This window comes from Monomorium pharaonis, chromosome 2 (genome assembly GCF_013373865.1).
Source record: "Monomorium pharaonis isolate MP-MQ-018 chromosome 2, ASM1337386v2, whole genome shotgun sequence".
Lineage (NCBI taxonomy): Eukaryota > Metazoa > Arthropoda > Insecta > Hymenoptera > Formicidae > Monomorium > Monomorium pharaonis.
The window spans coordinates 4,602,621-4,629,313 of record NC_050468.1 but is presented as its reverse complement, the minus strand read 5'-3'; the positions used below and the strand labels follow the sequence as shown (position 1 = coordinate 4,629,313).

Genomic DNA, 26,693 nt, shown 5'->3' with positions numbered 1-26,693 from the left:
TGCACCTCTCAGTTAATTTCTTGGAATTTTGGAATAAAATATTACTGTAAAAATTTGTTTCATATCTTGATATGTGTATTAATAAGTGTGTGAAAAATTAGAATTGTATGTTTTATAGTTTTCTTTAAAAAAATTCCAAAAAAGGTCGTACTTTTAATGCGGTTATACTACAATGTACCCTTAAATCGATAGCGTGCAAATGCTATCTTTACCTAGAATACTTTTAATAAGAGTTAAGATAAACCGCCGCTACATTAATGTCAACACTATTAACTATATGTTGATCATACTGTAGGCAAGTTTATATTACTACATAGATAAGTTTATTAAGAAATTGGAACAATCAGCTCTTAGCCGGTTTATTTAACACACGTGTATATTGTTTTACAATAATGAATTAAATATATTTATATTTAGTTGAAATGAATAAACTAAAAGTGCAACTGATTAAGTTAATTATCGAAAATATAAATAAAAATCTGCAGGCAAAGGGAATTTTTTGATTTTTGTTGCTTGGTGTAATAATATTTATATTTTTAAATAATCTTATATGGATAGTGAATACACTAAGCGCATGTAAAGGTCGGTTTAGGTGTGCGCGTATGCATAGGAGAAGAAATCAGGGAAATCCTCGGCAACATTAACACGTCGCCCAAAGGTTTTGAATCCTAAGCTCTGTGCTACAGGCGATCCAGGAGATTAGGAATAGGAAGTAAACGGGCGCGCATTCGAACGCTCCGTTCGGGCGTACTCGTCAGCGCTCGGCAGTCCTCGGCGTCATGGCTGCCCCACTCCATACGCTCCCTCCACTCGTCCCATCTCCCGCCAGTCCCGCCGCCAGTCGGCCAGTACCGAATTACTAATGTGAGCTGTGCGCTGCGAGCGGCGGATTGCGGCGGATTCAATCGTCGGTTGACCGTCGCCACGTGTGGACGATAAACGTGCGTTGAGGATTCGAGAGTCAGGGATTAAGAGCGTGTGCTGTGATCCCGGTGTACGCGCGTCCCTTCTAAACAGCGGAAACGGCGCGGTGCACGACGCTCTCGTTTCCCCGACTATCGTCGGTCGAGATCCGTTACGAGGCGAGTTCGAGAGTGTGTGTACGCGCGACTTCACGCGGTGAGCACGTGCACGCGGGGAGCCGATCCGATCTCTGCGTGTAGAACGATCCGAATTTCATGCCGCGTTCGACCACGCGGCCGATGATTCTGTTCGCATCCTGAGATGTGCGTTGTCACACCGCGTGGCAGCAGTGCGATACTCCACGTTCCGTGGCGTTAACGGAAACAAGCGCGCCCGGGCGCGCGCGCGCGCTCGCGTCCCTGCGATCGCGATCGAACATCTCGGTCGTGAGTGAGAGGGAGGGAGAGAGAGAGAGAGAGAAAAGGAAGACAAAGGCACTCTCTCGTGACGCTATCAGTGTGTGCGCTCAAAATTCCGGGATCCGTCTGGATTTTGTGCTCAACGGTTTTTGGAGCTTCCTTTTGTTGTTATTGTTGGTTGTTGTGTGTGAGATCGTCGACGGAGTCCCTTCTGGCACAGCAACGGCCATGACCGCGGACAGCCTGTTCGAGACTACCAGCATCCCGGGGCATCTCGCTCCCACGCCCGAGAGACTGGAGAGACTTCTCTCGAAACAAACCCTCGAGGAGCTCTACGAGGTCGAGGAACAGCCTTTCGCACGGTAAGCCACGACTCGAAACACACCCCCCCCCCTCTCCCTCCGCTTTCCTCTCGATCGCGCTCCATTCTCTCTCTGTCCCCCCCCCTCCCCCCCGCCCCCGACGGGTTGTCTTTGTCTTCTTCTCGCGTAACCTAACGAGGCCTAGCTAGGTCCGCTTCCGACCTGCCGCGACTCCGGTGACCTCCCGAGGTCGGACTTAACCTCTTCCGTGCGCTCGATGTCTATCAATATTTACGCTCGAGTCGATCGCCATAATGAGCGCTAATAGAGAATGAACGTTTTGTTATCGCGACATTTGATAGGCTGACGCTGGTGTGGTGAGTGTACCTGCGTGCGTTGTGTGCGAATGCAAAGGTGCGCCTTCTCGCTTTAGTCTCAAGAAACCTGACTTGAGAATTTAACGGCCTTCTTTTGCGACATTTTATACATTTAATTGAACACTTATTCGTCATTAATGAATTAAGTAGCTTCTTCTCGGAAGAAAGACGTCATGGAAAAATACGAGAGTCAATATTGACATTATTTTCTAAATTTATGATTAAATTTCTTTATGCGTAAAGACGTTAAAAGGACACGATACAGATAAAAAAGATGATACCAAAAGAAATATTATTTTCAAAATTATTCTTTACAAACTCTTATAAAAATGCAGACAGAGTTTTACATGGAAACGCTCGACTAGTATGTAGTTCATTTAAAATTAATAATAATTAAGATAATCAACATAAATGTCGCAAGTATGGAAAAATATACCGATGTCACGTAAATAATCAAACGTAGACAATACACGAAACGTATAAAACAGAAATTGATAAAGGGGAAAATATATCTTACATTTATATGGGATACTGCGAAGTTTTCGATGTTGCGTGATTATTGATCAGAGATTCAGGCAGCAAAGTGGAACAATAAAGTTCGTACTCGAAAAGAAAACGCGGTTTTGCTGAAGGTTTTAAAAAATTTAGCTGGATATACAGATTACGATAAAGTAATTTTTTGGATTCTGTCCAAAAAATAATTATGTAGAGCTTATATACATATGAACTGATTGTTATTTGCCTATCTAAATTTTCAGATCGACTTATATTTTTAGATATTTTAGCAAAACTTTTTTCTTTCTACGCAGAAAATTAATCTGATGATTTTCGATCACGATTCTCATCTGTGACATTTAAAAAATGTTTTTTAGTGAGAAGCAAGGTAAACAATAAGAAGGTCTTACACAAAAAAGATTACTTGAGTTAAATAAATATGTTATTACATTTAAAAAAAAAAACATTAGTATAAAATTAATAAAGTTATTTTCATATATGCGCAAGAATGTAAAATTCTTCAATTGAATATAAAATTCTTTTTTAATTTGTAATCTTAAACGGATAATAACTTACACAAAGAAATTTTGTTTTTGTTGAAGACTATCCAATTCTTTAAAAAAGATACATCACAATAATATCGTTGATTTAAAACTAATGTTTTTTTCTCTGTGGCATCATTCAAATAATGACTTATTTACATCGAACAAATAAGTATTACTAAATATTGCTAAATGTATAATTTAATTGTAGCGCAATGAGTTGCGTCTGCTCTCTGTGCCGAAGACCCGGGTTCAAACCGCGATCAGAATTATCTGATTTTTATTTGATTGCTACTTCTTGGCAAACCGTCGAGAGTATCTGTCCAGGATAATATCTCTAATTAGACCGTTTAGAATCGACGTTAAACTATATCCCATATGTCTGTGTAAATTGTGTAGAAAGTGCACATTGCAGAAATATGCTGTGAGGGATTGCCATTATGGTGATCAATCGTGTTACGGTTATGGCACTATAAGAAGAATAAATAAGTGTTAAATATTATTTGTAGAAAATATTACTTGTTCGAAATAAATATTATCTTTGGTTTGATATCAAACAGTTACTTGAATAGTAATAACGTACTTACTTGAATCAAGCAGTTTTTCTCTCGGTGCAATTGAAAAAAAAAAAAAAAAAATACAAAAGATCCTCGTGCGTAAGGAGTCTCGTTTCTCAACCGAATTATCCGATCGTGTGCGCGAGAAAGGAGGACGCGATCCAATGCTATTGTGCGAGAGAGCGTGCGAATGCGATCTATCATCGAAGGTGATAAATGCACGGCGAGGTAACGCGAGATGCGGGTAATTAGTATCTCGTGACGCGCGCGTGTCTCAATGCGATTTACTCGTGGGTTTAATGGAAGCGTGAGCATGGGAGGTTTTTTTTTTTCTTTCGTTTTTAAATGTGTCGTATCGCGCACGTATGCGGCGGGCAACAAAAGAATATCGATAAGGCGTATTACGTCTTGAAGATAATTCGAACGGTGTAAAGTACGGATTAACTTTAGCACGCAATAAATTATCAATTTAATTATCAGTATCATAAGATATCGTTAATGACTTATTTACGCGTGGCTAAAGTCTCGCGGCACATCGGCAGAGAGATTAATAGATTCTATAACGTATACGTACGATTATATTATTAGCTTTTTACGTTAATGTAATTGGAGATCGCGAGGAAAAAAATCCTGAAGATTATTGAATTAATTGAGCATTATTGAATTAATTTATAACATTTCTGTTATTTTTATGGGGAGGGGGAAGGGGCAGGAAGATGAACGAGGTTTTAGCGTCACTAAATTTTGCAATGCATTTAATCGTTGTATTAAAAATTATCGCATAATCGCATTACGACATGCGCGTTATATAAAAAAAAGAAAGAAATGTATTCAAATTATTCGCGGCTCTTCGCGCTTTAACTAATTTTCTGCGGATCCCTTGCGTAATTGCGTGTTAAATCATGCGCGTCGACGGAAATGCGCTCGTTATGGAACTATTTCACACGTGTCTACGATTTTTTAGCGATCCACCGCGGCGGGAATACTAATGCGAACTCTTCTTGCGATAGATCGTTACACGCGGGCAAGAAAGTAATAGCTTCTAAACACATATGGCACACTATTGTAAATATACTCTTGCCACACAGTATTTTAGCGTTTGAACTACCAAATTTTGTTCAATCTAGATAAGAATTATTTGACTGTATACAACCGTAACGAAATATATATGAAGCTTTTAACGTTTTAATGTGCAAAACAAAGCGACGTGTTAGTTTTATGAGATATCAGAGGAAAGAGAAAGAGAAGACGAGATGAGCAATAGAGAAGAGGGAGAGGGAGATTGAGAGAAAGACGGAGTTGCATGATGCAAATTCAGAGTGTTATTAAAACTACCTAGAAAAATCTGGAAATTTTAGGGTATTTCTTTTTTTCTTAGAAATAAATTTTTGTAGAGTTTTTCCTGTTTCCTCGAGAAAATTTTTAGCATTTTATTATTTTTAAATTTATAAATTCTTTTTTTCAGAAGAGACTTTTTTTATAATCATTTTTTGTAAAAAGTATCGATCGAATTGGTTAGCAAGTGTGACATACATCCATGCATACATTCTTCTGTAATTTGCGATTTTTTATTAAAAAAATTAAAAAAATAATTAACTTTACATACGTTGCCCAATACAGTGGAAAAAAGTATACAGCTCACTGATACTATATTGCAATGAGGATAGAAAAAAATCAAAATATAGTTTCATGGAATTTCTATCTTATACTAACATTTTACGTATAATTCGTTTGCGTTGCTTGCACGCCAATTTATTTCAAAGTTGCATTTAAAAAGTCTCTAGTCTTGGAATTTTGAATAGAAATATCTGAAAAATTCGAGAATTCTTGTTTTAATGCATAAAAATAAATGATAGAAGTAGCTATATGCCAGTATTTTGAATTTTTCTTTTGCCACTGTTAAAAGTTGGCTATTAAAAATAAAATATATTTGTTGCAAGATACAATTTTATTAGCTAGACTAAAAACATTTTATACGAATAGAGAAAATTAAGAAAGCAGTTTTTCTTTACTACATTGAAAACCGCGCATTCGAATTGTAATTATATTTATGAGACGTTGCCACGTATACTAATATAATAAGTAAGTATTTTTTGCTGTAAAACTGCTACATCTTAACAACTAATAAATTGAGCTTCGACAAGCAACGATATTAGCTGTTTAATAAGGATACATCGTAACTATCGTGGCTATATTTTAACTTTATTAGCTAATCTTTTCTTCGCGTGTACTCACGCGTTTGATATTCGGTTTTCGGGATCGAGGAGACAAGGAATCTCGCTAAATTATTTCGTCTCAGGCAACAACAACGTAGAGCGTAAATTTCTCCTTAACCCGTACCGTGGTGGCATAACGGCGCCAGTCGAGCATCCGGGCAGGGCCCCGCGCTACCTTTACCTCGGCCCTGAGGCCCTGCTTCGTGAAAGAAAGTGCTCCCACTGCGAGATCGAGGTCGAGACTTCGCTCTTCTCGTCTCTCCTCGTTCTTCTCGGTACACTCTTTCACGACCTCGCCTGGAAGAGACTCCCGCTGCTCTCTTCTGAACAAGAGAGACGTCCGCCGGCCGTTGCGAAAAAAAGGAGGAGGAGGAGGAGCAGTATCTTTCCGAAACTATGCAAGGCCGTTCAGGGTCCTCCGCACGCACGCACGCACGCAGGTCCGAAGCTGCGTGACGTGTCTTGTGTGTGATGTGAACTGCTGTTGCGTTTAAAGGAAATGGGTCTGGGGAGAAATCCTCGAATGGCATCCATATGTTTGATCCAAGCCCGATCGGTTTCCCACAATCTTGTGCGACGATGACGCTCTCCATGTAGATTCGTGAAAGACAATGAAATCGAACAGGCGCAATTGCTTGCGGCTATGCGCGACATAAGATTATCTGGTTTATTGGTTTATACGACGCGAGACCTCAAAGGGTCATCGGTATGCCGATTAGGGGGAAGGAATGGAACATTTTATTATAATTGTGCGCAAATGTAGGGGGAAAACAAGGCCGATATCACGGCGGAAAAATTAGAAATTCAATACAGTGTTACATTTGTTTTCTACTTGATTATTTGGACGCGTAATAGATGACCGTTGATCGTGTCGGGTCGTAGATGTGGCCTCCGCGTGGCGAGATTGCGTGGCGAAAAAAATCGGAATCGAGCGAAACGATGAAAGCGCGGGGAAAATCCCCGGGGGCTTAAGATAATCGCGATAACGCTAATTAACGATTAACCGGCCGCGCGCGTATAAATCTCCCGCATGCCGCGTTGGAAATCCAACTATCGTAAATTCCCGATGAACTTTAACGCGTCACGTAGATATAATATCCGATAATTGCTAAGCCGGGTAGTTGCTAAACATTTTATCCGGCGGTTCACGTTACCGGCGCGGCAAATAAATTTCTGCGAATTAGAAGAGATCTTCCAGTATCTGTATGTATCTCGCGTGGCTCCGATATATATCTCTCTATCGAGAGAGCCAAGTACTTTCGATATGTACGTGTTATAGGGGAGAGTTGCTGAATGCGCACCGATTGCCTAAATCGTATCTTTTCAATATTTTACAGGTTTTTTTTTAACTTAATACAATCAACATTTAGTAACCAGAATGTAAAGTAAGTGAGAAATGAATAATATGGACAAAAATTAGCAGATTACATCTTATTTTGTGCATGTTAATTTTTTATTAATTTATATGTATAGTTGATAATAATGTAATTATGTAATTTTATATTAATTTTTTGTTTTTCTAAAAGAGGGTTTATTGTAAAATATTTTACATTAATAATACATATAAATTTACAGTTATTGTAAAGATTGATATTTTTATCAAATTTATCAAGTTTCCTATCGTATCATTACAAGGATTCATATATTGTAACGGTATGATTTAAAAACACATGCTCATATATTTATGTGTTCTTATTTTTAGACTACGTGACATAATCAATATTATTATCAGTTTTTATTTCGTGATCAAAGGTCAAGGCTTCTGACAAGAGAAACGTCGAGTCGCGCTAAATTTTTAAATATTTGAACCTTTTGTTTAATAAATTATAAATAAATTTATAGTTAACAATTTTTTATATTAAATTTATATTTTTATTCATAAATTTAATACTTTTAAAAAAGACAATTTAGGCGACCGATTTCCTATATAAATTGTACCTTTTGCAGCATGTTACAGAAAAACTTATGGCTTATTAATTCGTTATTAGTGAAAAGTTTAACATGTAATAATGTGCTTTAAATGTCAAGCTACAATTTCCAATGTTTATTTGTATTGCAAATAATATAAAATACAAAATATAATTTGAGTGGTACGTATTTGGCAACTCTCCCCTATACAATTACACTCTTTCGGCGTGTTCTTCTCTCGGCAAACTCGAGCGTCAGCTCGAGTGAATAATCTCGCGATTAATTTACCGTTAGGCTGTCTCTGTCCTGGAATTTTTATAACTCTGCGCGCGAGCGCGACACGTGGTGCTTCCTCTCGCGGTTGTTACGTTACGACGCTCCTTAACGACCGGACGCGCCCGGGACCTTCCTGAATGGCGTTAAGCATCGTCGAGATTTATGCAAACCGTCAATCACGCGCGCTTCGTGACAGCGCGCGCGCGGAATGAAAAGTATCGGATAATAATCGCCGTCGTGGCCGCGCGCTGTTCCGTGCTCTGCCCGACACCTGCCGCGTTCTAGAATTTCTCACGGGAGATCCGCTCGGCACGGCAACCGCGCGCGCGCGCGCGAGCGTAAATAATTTCATAATGCGAATAGAACGATTATCTCGGTGTCCGTGCACTCAACTTGGGACTTTCGCCCTTCTCGCGCAGCTTGTGTGCGCGCTGGATTCTCTCAGAAACTCCAGCTCCCTGACGCGCTTTTGTGCGCAGTACGCCACATTAGAATCTCTTATGAAAAGCGGGGAGAAAGAGAGGCAACTTTGCCGTGTACAAGTGGAAATCTTAACCCCCTCGACGAGTACCACTGTTTGCCCCTAGTGGCACACGAGGATAGCTTTACGGAAAACACTTGAAAGCCGAAATCATTACTCTGTCTTATTTATCACGTTGTATTCTTTACGTTGTAAAAGGAATGCAAAATCGTTATTGAAAATTGTAGCGTATATCGGACGTTGTATCGTGAAGAGCACGCTTACAAAATTATTGCACGCCGCGAATAAAATCGCAGCCAGACAACGCACGCGTTTGTACTCGCGCTTCGATATGTAGCGATACGTATCCCAATCCCATCGCGCGAGTGACACATCGTATCGCTTCGATATTTAAATAAATAGAGTCTTCTCGGTATCGCTTTTCAGCGAGCGCGTGCTCCCTTGTCTTCGCCCTCCCTCTTGCAGGCCTGTGCTTCCTCGATCGCGAGTACGTGCAATCGAGGGCAAACAAATCGCATCGATGTTTATCTGAGTCGCTGTCGCTTTGACGTTTGCGACATCGCGTCGCGCCGCCGCGTATGAATGTATGAAATCAAGGTAAATGTCCCATTGGTGGTCGAGCACGCCTCTACGAACACTTACACGGAAACTTATTATTAATCTTCAAATGTGTTGTTTTGTGCATAACGTTAAAATTAATTTGTAATCTGTAAATACCTAAAGATACATCATTATAAAATTATTTTAAAGGTTATAAAAAATTAACTGTAAAAACTTTAATTATTGCACGACTATGTTGGAGTTTATATTTTGAGTATGTTTTTAAATTAAATAAAAAACATTTGTATTTATTAAGATATTTTTGGTACCTATTTTGTAAACAATACATTGAAAACAATTAGACAGGACGTTAAAGATAAAACACTTTAAATTGTAATAACTAAAAATTAAATTTAGTTATGCTGCTTAAGGTTTCAACTATTCACACATTACAACTGAAATTTAGTTCACAGACTTTTGCTGCCGTGCAACGAATTTTTTTTCCACGTAGTTTTCACATTTACGTTGCACGTGAAATGCGTCGCTCCTTCGTTCCACACAGCGTGGAAAAAAAAGATTTGACGTTGCGCAATTATCTCGCGGTTGCGCGGAAATCGCGCGATCTCCCGCCGCGCAACTCGATTTCCCTGCGAGGCCTCCGGTCGCTTTCCTCTTTCTCTCTGCTTCGTTAACCAGCCGCGTAAGGCGTTCATAACCGCTCGTACAGTAAACCGACGATAAGCGAAGAAGCGGCCCCGGTGTCGCTTTAACGCGCGGACTCTTCAGCCGCGTGCACGAATCGTCAAGCCGACGCCATAAACGTCGGCTACGAAAGGGTCCTGGTATAAATATTGCGTCTATATTGGCCTAGGGAGCGTTAGTCGCGGGCGAATGTAAATAAACTCGTGGCGCGCGCGCGCGAGAGAGAGAGAGAGAGAGAGAGAGAGAGAGAGAGAGAGAGAAAGAAAGAAAGAAAGAAAGAATTTCTTTCCCACCAATTAAGTGATTCTGGCTGCGTAATCGATACTTATTCGGTGAGAGAAGCGCGCGCGAGAGACGCGGCGTTTTATATCGAGCGTGCGCGCCGACTCATCCGCGCCAATTTGCAAAATTGCCTCCTGCGCGGTTAAATGTGATTTCGCTGCCACATGAATCGTCGGTGTGCGTCGTTGGCGATTACGCGTTTTATTCATTTAGGGAGCATAAAACGGCCAGATTTGCTCGTATCGTATGGAAATTGGCCGAAAATGAAGAAACTTGTTGGAATACGATCCGAGCTTCTCTCTCTCTCTCTCTCTCTCTCTCTCTCTCTCTCTCTCTCTCTCTCTCTCTCTCTCTCTCTTTCTCTTTCGTGCGCGCGTCTCATTAATGCGAAAGAATCTTTCTCTCTTTCTCTGCCGCGAGTACGGTTGTTAAAAGGCTCGAAGTTCAAGAGGTCCTCGTCGAGGCGCGTTTTAATCTTTCGAGGTTGTGTCCTTGCATGATTTATTCATCGAACACTTTCTAGTGTTCTTCCATTTGTGCACACACGCCTGAGGATAATACAGCTCGTGTGTATGTACAGTCAGCTCCTAAAGATGATTGTGCACGGTGGAAAAACGGCACTCGAGAGCCATTGACGCATTTCAATCAGCGAAAATGTTTATCGCATGCTCCGTGGAATATTGAATCGTCGTGCATACATATATCTTCAGTAAAAGTTGTTTGAGACTTGTTTCCGGACGAGATGTGTAAAGCATTTCAACCAATTTTAGATATTAAGTAAACGTCGATATTATTACCTGCACTTTTATATATTATGCAAAAATTATTCAATAGAAGCGCGAATGTGCTAAACAAAAGTGTGTGAATAAGATTAAAAAACGAGCACAAAAAATATGTAAAAAAGTAAATTTAATACAAACAATTAGGTTACGTAAGGAAAAATCAATAAGTAAAACATCAACGGTTGAACAGAAAAATAAAATAGATTTTTAATATGCAAAATATTTGATACGATTAAAGAAAAATTATTTGCTAGCGATACGATACAATACAGCAGTTTTATATGTAATTTATATTGTCTCTCCGTATCTCGTCTCTTCGTGTCGAATATTGGCGAATATTGGCGAGATCGACGGAAAATAAACGGCCCCATCTTCCGCGTACATACATTTCCGGTGAAAACGGAAGGTGCGGCGACGACGACGGTCTTGGCGTATGTAACGATAACGAAGGGAAGGAATCTCTCATGCTGGCTCTCGCGTTCCCGGCGAAAAATAAATACCCGGCGATTCGCTGCGGGCTCTTCGCCGCGTGCAGCTCGTAAAACATGAACTGTGTTCCGCGATGTCCCGGGATATTGGCTGCCTCGCGACTAGTATATCTTCGGGTTCGTCGCAGATCGTCCCTTTACACAGTCACCCGATCACTGTATAGAGGTGGAGGTATTCCAGCGTATCTTACTTATAAGGTATATAAATATCGAGTGGCAAGTGCATAGCGGACAGTCTCTCGGCATAGCACTCCGCCCGACCACGGGCTATTTTCAACCCACACCAAACTCGCTTCTCTCTGCGCTCACCCCGTCTCTTCCTCTCATCTTTTTCTTTCTCTTTCACGAAGCTCCTCCTGCTCCTCGCGCGCCCTTATACCCCTGTTGCGTGCCTTTGTATTATATATACCAGGCCCCAACCTGATACGATAAAGCGTCGTGACAGTGTCGCGCGTTTAAATTCCTGCGGCGCGAGACACTTCGTAATTCATCGATATCGCATATTGCGCGATGTCTTCTTGAAACGCACGATTGCCATCGGCACTGCCGCGCGCCGGCGCGTCGCGTCGGTACCCGATATCACTGCTCGAAGGGTGCTCGTCGAGTCGCGTCGCGATTATTACCTTCGCCAGTGAGATACGTGTGGATGAAGAAAGATACATGTGCACATGCGTTAAAGGTATGCGTTCGCTTCGCGCGGTCATCAGGAGCGTAGCTACCGTATGGCATGCGAGACGCACAGAGACGTGTGCCATGTGTGCCATGCCGTTTAGCTCCAATACAGAAGCGACAGTGATAACATGATATTGTCGTTTGATCTCGACTCTTGTGACATCGATGTATATCTTTATATCGGACGAAAGATGGTTTCATCGAAGCGACACGCCAAACACACATTTGCGATAACAAATATGTATTTAAACAAGTAAGATATTACTTGGGTTTAACTGAGTTCAATGAACAAATCGTACGAGCGCATGACTTTCCCGTTTGGCATTGTCACTTCGATTACAAAGAATCTCGTTCGCGCGACGAAGTCGCAAGTGAGAAGGAGGGACGGAGGAAACGATCGAGTGGAAGGGAAAATTCAATCCACGGGCTCGTACGACGACCGTGCGCTCTGGACGAGTTAACGCGACAGAAACGGGTATGCCATCTGGAAAGTACCCGGTAACGGCACTCGCAATTAGTGAGCAGGCAAGCAGACTGCTACTGGCCTGCCCACTTGTTCGGGCCTTGTGTCGCGCGATCCGGTCGCTGGAGATGACCTTCCTTTCGAGAGAAGGAAAACGAGATCGCAGGGCGCACCCGTCAAGTTGATTCGTTATACCCATCATGATATCCCCCTTACGTTTGCAGAGGGTAGGGTAATGCGCCATATGCGGACGATCGGACGCGTCTGTTGATGCGACTCCGAATAAAATTATGTCGCATCTGAAATTATCTGGGAGCTCCGGATAATTGTGTTTGTTCAATTGGACCGAGGCCAGCTGTCGCGTGGAAGCTTTGGAGCGAGCAATGCTCCTTGCGATGCGATGTTTTCGAAGCAACGTGACGGAGAAATTTTATTTATTTTTATTTAATTATATCGTTGACGATATATTGAATCACTTGTATATCGCATATACGATATCGACTTAATTAATCGAATCAACAGGTTTCTTTGACTTAATTTATTAGAAGAAACAATGTTTGCGCGATACTTATCGGCGCATTTTGCCAAACGAGATTTTGTACGGTAGCTCATCTTTTTGCTTACAGCGCAACGAACTCGCGTATATTAGAAACGCTAGGAAATCTCCCTTGAGATTCCCTTTCTCGAGATTGATTTCGACAAATGTGTAATACGAGAACATCAACCGATCGTTGTCACACGGCTTCCTTCCCCGGTGGTCAATTGCGACCGGCACTTTTTCTTTAATGTTGCGACTGTTCGGAGTTGGAAACGTCTAGTGAGATCCAACTGTTTCTCTCGATAAGCAACAGCTGTCCGTCCCGAAACGACCTCGTCGTTGTACAGTCAAACCTCGCGCACAGTTAGGCTTTTAAGGATGCTTTCTACAGCAGTTGCATTTATTCACTTAGCATGACAAAGCTTCTTTCTGTCTTTCTCTTTTTTCTCTCTCACTCTCCCTTTTGAGAAAGACGCTTCACAAACTCTATGGGTTTCGGCGCGCGCGTTGGCGGAGGACCTTCCTTCCACATTATTCTGGTTGATTCAGCGCCATGGTTGAGTAAGCATCCGCTGCTTATTTTGGATATCGAGTAACATTCAATTTAAATAACGGCATATATAAAAAAAATTACTCGTTTGATTTTTTTTCTTCGACGCAGCGCGTAACACGTTGATAAATCACGTGTTGTCACTCATTCTAGCGCGTTTGAGCGATTATTCAAATTGATGCTTGTATTCTTTTCTCGAGAGACGATATCCGAAGGAATGTGATATCCGGCTTCGACGAACCTGACTGACAATCGCCGACTATTTACGAGCGATTCCAGCAGCAGTTATCGATCCGTGGCGAATGATCACAACGGTAGCGGTGGCGGTGGCGGCGGTGGCAGCAGCAGCAGCAGCAACGACCTTGAGAAGGAAAGACGGTGATTGTTCATCGTCGCAATCGCGTATTTTCTTACCCGTGAAGATCGGGGCCAATCAGTCACTCTTTTTCTCCGTCGGTTCTGTTCCTCGCGTTCTTCCCCTCTGTCTTCGGAGACTCCGCGAGATCGCGATGACGACGTTCCGATCGGGCAGTCCGATAAACATAATTAAGGCGACGGGACGCTTCGACACGGTAGGTACGTTCTATCAGCAGCGGTAGTATCTGCTGCACCGGTGATAATCGCCATCATCGCGCGCGAGAGGGTTGTTTTAATAAGACATCGTGTCCACGCGATAGTCACGACAGCTGTCGTCTGTAACAGGGGACCGGGAGGACGAGGGTCTGGAAAATAAAATTCGAATTCTCGGTAGACCTTATCGAGAAACGTCGTGATCGGAATGGAAAGTTGAAACCGACGTATCCGGATGGTGTGCAAGATCGGCGAATCTCAATCGAGCGCGAAACGTCCAACCGACTCACTCGAGTGATCTATACGGGCGCGATCATGACATCGGTAGGGAAACCTGGTGGTGCGCGCGGTTGTCAAGATATTACGAAACGCACCAGCTGCAGAAGGAAGGAATCCAAGTGGCAAGGGGGAGGGGGAGGAGAGAGAGAGAGAAAAGGGCGGCAGTGTTGGCTCGCTCGCGATATTGCAGTCGTGATCTATGAGTCACGACTCCCTTTACGGCGGGATTTTCCCCACCTTTGGCCCAGATCACACCATTGTGCCGTCACGACTCTCCGGAGGGGGTTATTTCGTAGGTCTTTGCCGCCCCCGTCCGTCGAGGGCACATGGGAAAGTGTCGATTCGACGTCGCGTCGGCGCAACAACTTTCGAATTCGCCCGGATCCTCGGGTTACGTCGCGCGGCCCCGCTCTCTCGCTGCTGCACGCTCCAATGTCGTGCCACGCTCATCACGTTTCGGCGCGAGCGTGTTAACGACCACGTCGCGTCGGTCTTGTCACACGCGTCTCTCGGGATACTTTTACTTAAATTAACTCACTCCTTAAACACGTGTGCGCGCGTTGTAATATTATTTTTATCTTTATGTATCCCGCTCGCGACGCGTAACTTTTCACGTTCTCGTTCACGCGAGAGTTGTCGAAGCTTACACTTTGTCAGATCTCGAAATGTGAGGGATACAAATATAAATAGTCGGTCTCTCGGTTTTTTTTTGCGTTTTCGTGTGCGCCTCTCCCTTCTACTTCGCAGGATCTTTCTTCCTTTTTCCTTCTCCTGTGAGAAAAGAGGCTCTATTCATAACGTATAACGTCTCGTGACGCGCGAAATGCGCTTTAGCCATCGGTTTCTCTTCGTTGCTTCTTACCTCTCCCCGTCTCAAGCTTTTATCTCGATCGTAGCGGCGAATCATGCGGCTACTCCGCTCGGTTCCCTTTGTTACTTTTGTTTTATCGAATGCGTAGTAACGAGATACAGTCTCGAACAATGTAACCGTGGTGAGTAGGGGGAAAACTTTCGAAGCTTGATGATGGGTATCTTTGTCTCTATCGACGGGGATTTGTCGATCCTGTAACAATTCAATTCGTTTCATTAAAGTCCTCTGGTCAAACTGAAACTGAGCTTTGCTTTTAGATCGGTTTTTTTCGACCTGATTTCTAGATCTGATTCTAAGCTCTCCTTTACTTTTCAAATCTTGTAAGGTGAAACGTCACTCTAAAAAAGAATAAAAATAACGCTTGTATTATACAATTGTTTGAGTAATTTGCCACTCTAAAAGTAAAAAATCACATTTCTATATAGGAATTCTGTTTAGTTCTATAAACTAATTCTTATAGAGTGTAATAAATTACTAGAATGTTTTTCTATTTCGAAAGGAAGGGATAAATATTTATCGGGGATAATATTAAACATATTATGCACTGATGTATAACACGAAAAGTTATTTTAGAGCAGGCAAATGCTTATTGAAGTGTCCTTAGAGCATGTTGAATGATTAAATTTTCATTCAGCGAAAAACTTCATGGTCATCCGGGTATGGACGGCCACAAACGGCGCTTAAAGCACTAATGAATTTACTGATTAATCGTGCCTTGAAACCAGTTCTTAAACCAGACAGCGGGGAGCGTGGGCGAGTTTGAACAACTTGGCGGGTGTTAATCTGATTTTTGCAGATGCAAGTCGCACCTCGCAACGTGATTCCCGAGTCAGGCATGAGGCCTGAAAAATGCGTGTCTGTTCTCGAGCGAGAACTTGCATTCCGTTTCGGAGGCAAGGATATATTTTTACGTTTGTTTTACATTTCAGCGTCTCACGCCCACGTCTGCCACGCGATCGGAAAAGTACTCGTCCTTCCTCGGGAGTGTGACACTTAGTCAGACTTGCACGTTTTAATTAAATCATAGAACGAGGGAGGAGGAGCTTTGAAAAAAAGTAGCAAAAAAAAAAACTCGCAAACACGAGGACAGAGAAATGTATATCCGCAATTATTTATCACTGACGTGTTGCGGCAAGTTCATCACTATTAATGGTGTCTGTAATGAATCCCGTCTGCGACGCGACGAGAGTTAGGGTCACCTCTGTTACGACGGAAATGACTGGAAAACGGGGGGAAGCGTTTATTACAAAAGGGATGCGAGGTCGCTACGTAATTCGCAGGCAGGATAGGAGGTGTAGGTTTATCCAGACACACGCACACACACACACACACACACACACACACACATACACTGTACAGCGAGTCGCAAAGCACGCACAATCAAGCAAAGTCCTACGTCACAACTCGATCAGCGATGTCAGTTTTGAGAATCTGTCGAGCCATGGCTGTGGAAATGAAAAAGAATTAAAGGCAATAACTATTCATATAATTATTGAGCGCTCAGTGAATCTTTAATATGATTTGGTTCTTACTTTTAGTTCTTCTTCCCTTCTATAATCGTGACTCGGTGGTACATGTTGAAACTGGATTGCAGCCGAACGATTCGTTTCCTCCTCGATTTTTCTCGCTAGAAAGAAGAATCACGCATGCATATACGTAGCTCGTGTCGCTTTGCAGTTACTTCGCTGTCGCTCATTCGTTCGCTTCCCGCGCTCGAGTTGGCCGACCTTCACCCGACTATCGTCGCCATTATGCTCGTTACACACCAGTCGCAGTTGTAATTTACGGTTAACCGAACGGAAACCGAAGGGGAGCGACCGCGTAGTAACGAGGTCGGTGCACATAGGGTCTCTTAACGAAGAAACCCGCCGCCGCCGCAATCGCCTTTCGTCTCTCTATACCTTCTGTCTTCGTCTGACTCGATATATCTGCCGCATTTCGCGGTAGCATTTATCCCTCGCGATGTCAGTTTCCTGGAATCGTAATGCGTGTATAATTTTTAGATCATTATTCAATCTATTCTCGATTCGATCGCGAGAACTGGCCGTCGCCGGCGGTTAGTCGGGGATGGTAAAAGGATTGATGTATATGTATTGGTCTCGAAGATTTTCTCGGTTATTTATTTTTCTTCCGCCGGCGGGTTATATTCCCGAAGTTGCCGCGCGAGTAGAAAGTTTCTCGCAAATAACGGTCCTCGATGGTGTTTTTTTGTGCAGTCGATTGGTTGCCGGAGATGCTGCCGATTGCGTATCGCGGGTAGCCACGATATCGTCCAGAAATCGTTTGAAAGTAGTAATCCTACGGTCTGGTTGTCCCACTTCGCTAAGCCGTCGTCGTCGGTTCGCGTTGCAGTTCCGCGTCTCTATCTTATAGTGCTTATTCGAAAGGGAACAACCTTGTCCGCATTTTCTGTCGTGTCGCAACACGTCTGCCCTTACGTCAACACGATTAGTGGAAAGAATTAACTATATTACTAACAATGTTTATTTACTTTATCACATTTAAGTCATCTTATATTCCTTAAGGTATTCTACTTTGGGTCTGTTTTTAAGAATTTTTTTGAGGAAAGTATTGAATTGCAATTAAGATGCAACTTTTGTAGAAATGTTTATTATGATTACGTAGATTACGATATTTTTTGTTACAGCAGACTATCTAGTGAATAATATATGATAATATTAAATTAAAGAAAATGGAAACGGAAAACAAAAAAATTTTCTTAATTTACATAACTTTGTGCCTGTAGTACAACCTACATTAAAACTGAAAATTTACAAAATGGCCTTTTGAAGAATATCTTTATTTTATTTTAATCTTTGGTTATCTTTTTTGTCATTTTACAGTTCTTAATATTGATTCTTTAGACAATGCATATATAAATTGAGAAAATGTTTTGTTTTACTTTAATCAGTGGTTCTCAATTGTTTATAGAGGAGATCTGTTATAATGAACAATTTGTTAAAATATTATATAAATACACATATAAAAGTTGCATATTAATTGCTTCAGATTATTGTTCAAAAATTCTAAAAAAACCCAGTAGTAACACTTGTTTAATAAATTTTCCTCTATATCAAATAATCATAATTTGCAGGTAAGTAATGTAAGCAATGCGAATTCTATTACTACGTTTAATTGTAATGTCGTCTAGTCTTGAAATATAGTTTAATTGCGAGCTTGACGGCAACATTAAATATTCAAAGTTGGAAATTAAGTAGCCTCCGATGCTGGTGAATTTGAAATTGATTACAATCAACTCGAGGAAGAGACTCGTTTACGAACGACTGTACGACGCGACGTGCGCGATCGGTCGCAAAACGCGGCGTAAAATCCGCCGGAGAATCCGCGGATTTTTTCTACTCGCACGATTATATCGAAGCAATTACGCGCGCGATTACAGCTCCGTAATCAGCCTACGCGTTCCGCGGCGGTAACTCCTGCGTATACGGAGGGATTGCGGCGTGCAGTCACGACTAGGTTGGACATGGAAGAATTGCGCGAGCGTCGAGAACGGGACAAGTTTTACCGGCTCGCATGCCGTCGTTGGGAGGGGGGGGGGGGCACTCTTTGCTCGCCGCCCTCGTGCGCGTTAAATCCTTTTTATTCTGCCACATGCGCGTGCGCGATGCTTATGCGACGTATTAGCGGGGCCGTTACTGTTGTTCTCTCGTGCCGGCGCACGCGCGTTCTCGGCTCTCTCTTTCTCTCCGGAGCTCCGCGAGCTTGTAACGCATTCGCCGTAGGTAGATATTTATTGCTACCTGCTGCTCTTCCCTCTTACGGCCTATTATTCTCACATTTGCAAGACACTGCGTAGCATCGATTTCCGAGATTATATTCCGAGGCTTTGGTACCAGCAGCCATCGCCGCCACCGCCGCGTGTATATGCCGTTCCCGACGCACAATCCGACCGCGAACTCGTCTGTTTTACACTCCGTAATAACGTACCTGTCGTCCCCCCCCCCTTTTTTTTTTCGTTATAGTGAATTATGATTACGGTATTATTCTTACGATTCTTCAACTACGTGGATACACTTGTTTCATTCCTATTATTATTTTACGTGAATGCATTAACATCACGAGCCGCGCGCGGACAACAAAGAGCACGTTTATTATTCATCGTATGACTTACGATGGAATGAGTTAGGAATGAAGGTAAGGAGCAACGGCGAAGGAAGATGGAACAACGAGACTATTCTCGCGTAGACTTTGTTGTAGCCTTTTGCTTTCCCACGTTGTCCCCTTTCACGAATTTTCTCTGCGCAGAGGCGGATAGAGAGAGAGAGAGAGAGAGAGAGAGAGAGTCTCGCTCTCGTCGCCGGCCGGCCGGGAGGTAAAAATAAGGTTACGCTCCGACGAGCGCGTGCTGCGATCCGGTCGGAGCGATCCGGTAAACCGCCGCGCAGCGGTGCAGGGCAAGTAAAAAAGCCAGGCGCGCTCACCCACGCCTCGTAGGAATCCCAAGGGCGAGAGTCCGGCTGTACACGAGCGGGCCCGCGCGGCGACGGGATCGGCATATCGTCTTACCGTCCTCTCTCTTTCTCCGTCCCAGATTCGGATGACGGTGCGCGCGATAGCCGGACTGCGAGGAACGCAATGCGGGTCAATCGACCGAAAATGCGTTCCCCCCTCTTCTCACCACCGAAGTGCAAACACTCGCGCGTCGCGTTTCGAGTTTGCTTCTCCTCCTCCTCCTCCTTCTTCACCGAGACGTGCAACCCCTTGTCAAGATCCCCTTTCAACCCTACGCGTTGTGTGAAAATATTTCCCGTGGGCTGCATTCGGGACAAATTGACCGTCACTGCATCCCTCAACGTGGGGAGAATTGCTCAGGGGAATCGTTGAATCGCGCGCAACACATTTCCGCTATTGTTACTTTCGCGTTACGTTCCACGTTACCGTGCCCCGCGTTATCGTGTGGCGGTTACGTAAGATTACACACACGGATGGTTTCATTTACTGGTCGAACCGACCGACCGAATTTATCGTCCACTTTGAAATGATTACGAAAGCGCGCCAGGGACACTGATTTCCGTATCCTGAACCTCGCATTCCGTAACGAATTTTGGTTACACGTGGCAGCATAAACTGTCAACTTTACAGGACTTTCACTCGCTCTGAAAAGAAATACCGGGATTACGTCTGGAATTCTGTTTACGTCTCTCTTTGAGAGTGTCCGTCTTCGCAATTTGTGTATTCGATCGGTACGCGATCGCTCTGGGAAAAATTTTGACAATTTTTTTTTGCAGTTAAACAACTTAATGTTATGGTTAGTGTCACTTAGATAAAAATTATCTTTGCGTAACTGAATATCGAGTGAACTAATTGAGAGATTTGACTGGTAAAAATCTTTGAAGTAGATAAAATAGCTAATTGAACTTTTTAGTTACGCACAGTTAATTTGAAGAAATAAACGTAAAATTATAGTTACTAGCAATACAAATAATTTGATTATTTAATCGTGGGTCCCAAGGTAGGTTATAAGCGTACTCTTTTTTTTTTTTAGAACGTTCGAGGGTTCTACAATCCGCATCGCGTTTATTTATTATATTACATATCGTCGACTCGCGCGAGCGATATATCCTCGCGTAGCAAAAAGAAAGTGCGCGCGAGGCTATATTGGGTCGACATTGCGACGATTTTCGCAATCGCGCGCAGTGCACGCGCTCGCTCGAGATTTTGTGCGTGCCTACGCGGTACGCTCTACCGCGTTAAACCGTTGCCTGGGCTTACGTCGCGCGAATTACATTGCGACATTTGATATTCTCTAACCCTCCGATCGCACACGTCGAATACCGCACGGACGTTGGGATTTTGCAATTCTTAATCGCGCGTTACAATCGGTGCAACGGGGAACGCTATGGCGTGTAGCGCGAGGTGCTCGAATAAATTCGCATACTTACGACTCGACGCAATTCTGCTGGATAAACACGCGCTGGATAAACCGCACGTGTCGCATTGCAGCATACGTGGCTCCGCTGACCCATGCGTAACGTATGGTAAAAGCAGGGAATATATATTTTTTTTTAATATATATATAATATTACTTTGATACAAATCTATATATACGTATATTTATTTTTTATTTTTGCACAACGATAAAAACATTAACTATCTTAAGTTAATGAAAGTCTTCGAAATTTAAATCCAAGTCTAGTATTAACAGAAAAATAAATAATGCGAAAATGAGAAAGTTTAAGATATAGAATATAACGCCGAACGCATCAAATTTCAGAAACAGCAATAAATAACACAATAAACAAAGTTCAAATTTATTTATAATATTTATGTAGTTTGATTAAAGAATACAGTTTAAATATAATTTATATTTTTGTTGTACAATTACACATAAAATAAAATAACATATTAGTATTTTGCATTACCTGTTTTTACTTTACAATTCCATTTTACTTGACTTCACTTTTCTTCGTTTGAGTAACGTTCATTGAATGAAAAAAGTTTTCGTTCTAAGAAAGGATATTTTTCGCTTGGCGATATTTTTCGTTCGAGATATTAGGTTTGTGCTTTTTTTCAATTACTGGCGGGTGACATTTTCGAGAAACAGCTGTAAAGCATGCAGAATTCGTTTCACGGTTGGGCTTAGCAACAATACCGCGGGCGACCGGCAATCGTCAGCTGAAACCTGAGAATTGGTTCCCTTCCGGCGCACATTCCTCGTGGCGAGCGAGCGGGAGAAGCGACAGCTGACGAGCTCGGTTGTGTGCGTGCGCGTCTTACACGCAATCGTCGACACGCATGTTCTAATCGTGGGGAGGACACCGCCTGCACTCGTTGCAATCGCGAACGATTTTTTTCAATAATTCTCATTGTAATTCGAGGAACTCGCGCGCGGCATGGTGCGCAAAATGGCAGCTCGTTTCAAGCGGGATCTAAGGCGCGCGCGAAGACGTCAGATTAATCTCGCGTTTTCACTTTCCTCCGTTTAATAAAGCACGGCGTGACGCGCGCGAGGAGGCATCGAGGTAACTGTAGTTATGTACGAATATCCTACCTCCTTTCGGTGAGGGAATTAATGGCCGATGCGGGGCCCAGAGTCCACGCCGATATATCCGCGGACGATGAAGAATACATTACCGTGGGGCGAAAGGATGCCAGTTACCGCACCGCCGCGCCGCCGCCGCCGTCAACATCTCTCGCCATACGGCAATAAACCAAGTGGGCAATAAATCGAGCGGCATAAACCGGCGGCCACACCTGTGTGTACACTTCGCGGACACTAGGTGGGCACGCAAAAGCAGCAATGTCGATTACCGGCCCGGCTCGTATACAGGCATTTTTGCAAAACGATATTTTTTACCGGACGAGGTGTGAATGCGCGCGGGATCGACGGCACGTGAACAAGAAGGATCCTTAACATCGAGGAAACACGGGGGAAAGAGAAATCGACCCGGCTGCAGCGACCGCTCCACACTTATCCCGGCCGATCGGTCGTTTGTTTTCACCGAGCTCGATTACATTCCATCGTCGCAAAGCGTTATGGGGCCTATATGCTAAATTTTTTCGTTCCGCTTTATGTTTCATACGCGTTATTTGAAAAACGTGAGTGCGGGGGCCGCTAAGTTTTTGCAAGTTGTAACTACGCATTGGCGTCCGCAAGGGCGGGAGAGGGAGGAGGGCAAGCGTGACACTCGTGATCGAACGTGTAAATCTTTGTCAGTTGATGCATTTCCAACAAGAGCAACACTTTTGAACAACCAAGTTTTCTTAAAAAAATTATAATGTTTGTTACATTTATATAGTATAAAATAATTAAACTCTTAGTATCCTGTGTCCGAACAATTAGTTTCGCGATACACTGCACTGTAATGGATCAGAGATCGTTAGAATGAATTCTGGAAAAGACTTTCACGCTCATCTACTTGCATTTGTTTCCCCGTGATTTTCCATGATCTAATCCATCTATTTCACAACGATGGATAACGTTGCCAAATTTGTTGAACTTTGGTCGAATCCGTTGGTGCAAGATTTCGTGAAAAAATTGGCCGTTCAAGTGGCGCATGGCGTTTACTTTAATCGCGCTGTTGCGGGGGTTTAAGCACGCTGCAACGACGGCGAATCGATTGCAACAAATTTCTGCGGTTGTGTCCGCCGTCGTGGTCGATTTTGAAATCAATTTCACCGGCCTGTGGCGACGGAGCGAAACCTACCGCAACCTGATGTATTCGTGCGGTTTTAGAAGTGCGACATCTCCTGCGCTGCAGCAGCTGCATCGCGCGGACAAGATGATACGACGATATTCAAACCAATTTGTAATATATAATAGCAACACTCTAGTCGAACTGGTGACCTTTATCGCGCAATTCGAGCTCGACTCGCTGTCGAATCTTTCGCCGATGAAAAAGATTGATAAAAACGCTTACATGCGATTAACATTTAGATATTAACATTTCGTTTCGAGAATTCCTGATTTATATATGTCAAACTGTCCTCGCCGAGCTATCGTCCGTTCCTTCACACGCTTTTACGCTTCGTTTACGAACGTAGCGACGCATCCGCTTTTCGTCGCGAGAGATGGATCGATCAGACGATTTCCTGCTCTCTGACGAGTCGCCAATGGGAGATTTGCATACGTTAGGAGACGCAAATCCGATGTTACGACCGTTGAGCGTAAATGAAGCGATTCATCGATTTAGAACGTCGTAAACGCACGAAGGCGGTCAAGCACACAAGTGTTTTAATACCGTTGATGGCATCCGTCGCCTCTTACGTTTCTCTCTCTCTCTCTCTCTCTCTCTCTCTCTCTCTCTCTCTTTCCCTCCCTCCCTCTCTCCTCGGCAACTGATAGTTACGACGCGTCGTTCATTCGGTTACATATTTTATTTATTCAACACGTCATAGCGATAATCGGCTTTCGCGGGAAGAAATGGGCTTCGCGATATAACATCGTGAAGAAAATAAAGAAGCTCGTCGTGGACAAACCCGCTCGTGTATAGTATATGTACGCTTCGTTTCGCGTAAGTTTCAATGTACATTTTAATTACACGCTGCGCGCCTCGCCGAACCCGGCTGGTAGGATGGCATCGATCATTCGACGATGACGCGTCAGTAAATTGAATAAATCGATAGTTACGGAACCGCGCGCCGCAACGCTCAAAGTTGACCAGGAGGTGACTGGGTGCCAATGGGTTAAACTTATATATTTTCAGCCGCACCGTGGGACGTCTTGTTAAATGTCTCCGTCTCGTATCGGCGATACGCTACACCGGTTTTCTCGATGTCGTAGGCGCACTCGGGTATACGCTCGCTTGCCCGCGCGCGGAATATATTTCCACGTGGGCCGGTCACAAGCCCGTCGATGACCCGAATGCGCGGCGAAAACCGCGAGCGCCGCATGGGGGAGGCTCGACGCTCGACGCTCGACGTTCGCGCGGTCCTCCCGTGCGAGGCCTTGACGCACGTCGGCTAATTATCAGCTCCCGTTCTGCGCGTCATCGTTAACCGGCGTTTTCCGCGATTTTTTCAGCGAGCGAGCGCGCATCTAATTTTATCCGTTTCACTTTCGTTCCTTCCCCCTCCCCCCCTCCCCCCCTCCTGCCCGCCGCGTTTCGCTCGTTGAAACCAGAGCTAACCGACGCACCGACAATCGAACTAACGAGAGCATTTCCCTTTTGTTACAGGTGAGTCCACGGTCTATATTCTTCAGCGTTTAGCTGTAAGCGAGCGGCCGTAACCGTAAACGGTAAGTCGAGAAATATCGGAAATATCGTTTGGATTCCTTATTGCGTGCGACTGTGAGACTGATAAATGGTGATGGCTGGAATGGGTGATTTATTTTTGGATCGCGCCAGCGGGATATCTTTCCGAGACGCTGACTCCGAGGCGCTAATTGCGACCACGCGAGATCTTCCCACGATCCGTGCAGCTGATTCGCGTTACCCTGATCGCGCGAGAGTAAAAAGAGCCGGCGCTTAGTTCGCGCGGCCAACCGTTAAATAGCCACTAGGCTGCCGCGGTCGTTCGCGCCGAGGAAGAAAATTCTGTTAACACGATATACGTAAATGTGTAGCATTAAAGTAGCCACTGGTGGGTAGGTAGCGATTATCAGGACGGAGAAGCTGCAGAAGCGATGGCTCGCTGCACCTTCCATCCCTCCCCGCCCTCTCCATAGACGCCACGCTAGAGACAAGTTAAATGGCGTTCCCTCTCATTGAGCACGATTGCGTATCGACGTCGTTAGGCTAACCGGAAAGGTGAAGAGTCATTACACGGAGGGGGGGGGAGGGGGGCGTATCTATATGCGCATATGGGCGATCGTCTTTCTGGGAATCATCTGGCTGGACTCGATGATGGTCGGCACGTCGCGTGATCCTTTGCCTATAGGGTCATCGTATTTTCCGACGAGCGCAAACCGGAACGTCGTGCACGGGCTTACTCGTGACTTACTTGCCGACGTCGTTCGGATGAGTTACGGTATAGGTTTTATGAAAATGCAGCTGGGAGGTGTCTTGCGTTGCTGGAGATAATAAACTGATAGAGTTACGCGCGCGCAGCGGCGAGAATTCGTAAGATAAACTGTAAGAAGCTTAAAAGAATCTCGTTAGACGTTGCAGGAAAACAAATCTCTGTGTTTATACCTTAAATTTTCTCTCGCCTGGATATATTAAAACACATTTTATACACTCGTTGGCACTTGCGCCGAGGGGACGATGCATCGATCGAGTGCCTTCGTGCACTGCGATATGAATTCCTGGCGCGAAAGTGAAACCAAACAGGAAGGTTTGCGTTACAACAGCTATTCCGATCATTAAGAGTATATCGTCTAACATCAAGGAAGGAAATAATAGTAGCGGCGTCACGGTCATCCGCCGTTCCGATTCCGCCGTGCTGTTGTTTAATCATTTATGAGTTTTCGCGTGCGTACGAAGGGAGAACTTTTGTGGAAAAAGCAAACGCGAAATTTTTGCGCGCGCGCTTTCGCTTAATCCATAGAAAGCTCAATTAGAACTTTTTTTTTATAGACAAAAACAAGTTACGGCAAGTTTTAAAAAGCGTAGCTTGTTTATCTCGTGTCCGTTAGTTCGCGAGCGGGCGTTCGCCAGTCATTGATTCGCAGTCATTATTTTACCGTAACACAATTTCGCGTTCTAAACCACACACCGCGGGATCGCGCGGCCTTACGTAATTATTATCATCGCGCGAATCGCGCGCGCGCGCTCGATCGGGAAGCAGCGTGCCGCCACGCTCTCCATTTCCCACAACGTCTACGTGCTTCCGATTTTATCGGCCTCTCCCGTTTCTTCTAATGGAAAAATACCAATGTCTTTTATTTGCATCGTGACGTTCCGTTCGGTGGCGATCAATCCGATCGGCCGGGAAATCGGATTCGCGTAATTGATCGCAGGGCAACAGCAGCAGCAGCAGCACGTGTTTACCGCGCGTAGCCGCAGCCTTGCTGCAGTTGGATCGCGCGAGTGCGATCGTTCGATCGATTACGTTGGCTCACCCGCTCGCTCGCTCGC

General features: G+C 43.9%; 1 protein-coding gene across 1 annotated transcript in view; it reads left to right on the top strand.

The window, feature by feature from the left end:
* The first annotated feature begins 851 nt into the window (after positions 1-851).
* LOC105839087 (serine/threonine-protein kinase 17B) overlaps positions 852-26,693 on the top strand; it is a 124,751-nt gene continuing 98,909 nt past the window's right edge. Inside the window, exon 1 of the mRNA XM_012685135.2 lies at positions 852-1,684. Coding sequence (XP_012540589.2) covers positions 1,551-1,684 — 134 coding nt within the window. The 5' untranslated portion in view covers positions 852-1,550. The remainder of the gene's footprint in view (positions 1,685-26,693) is intronic.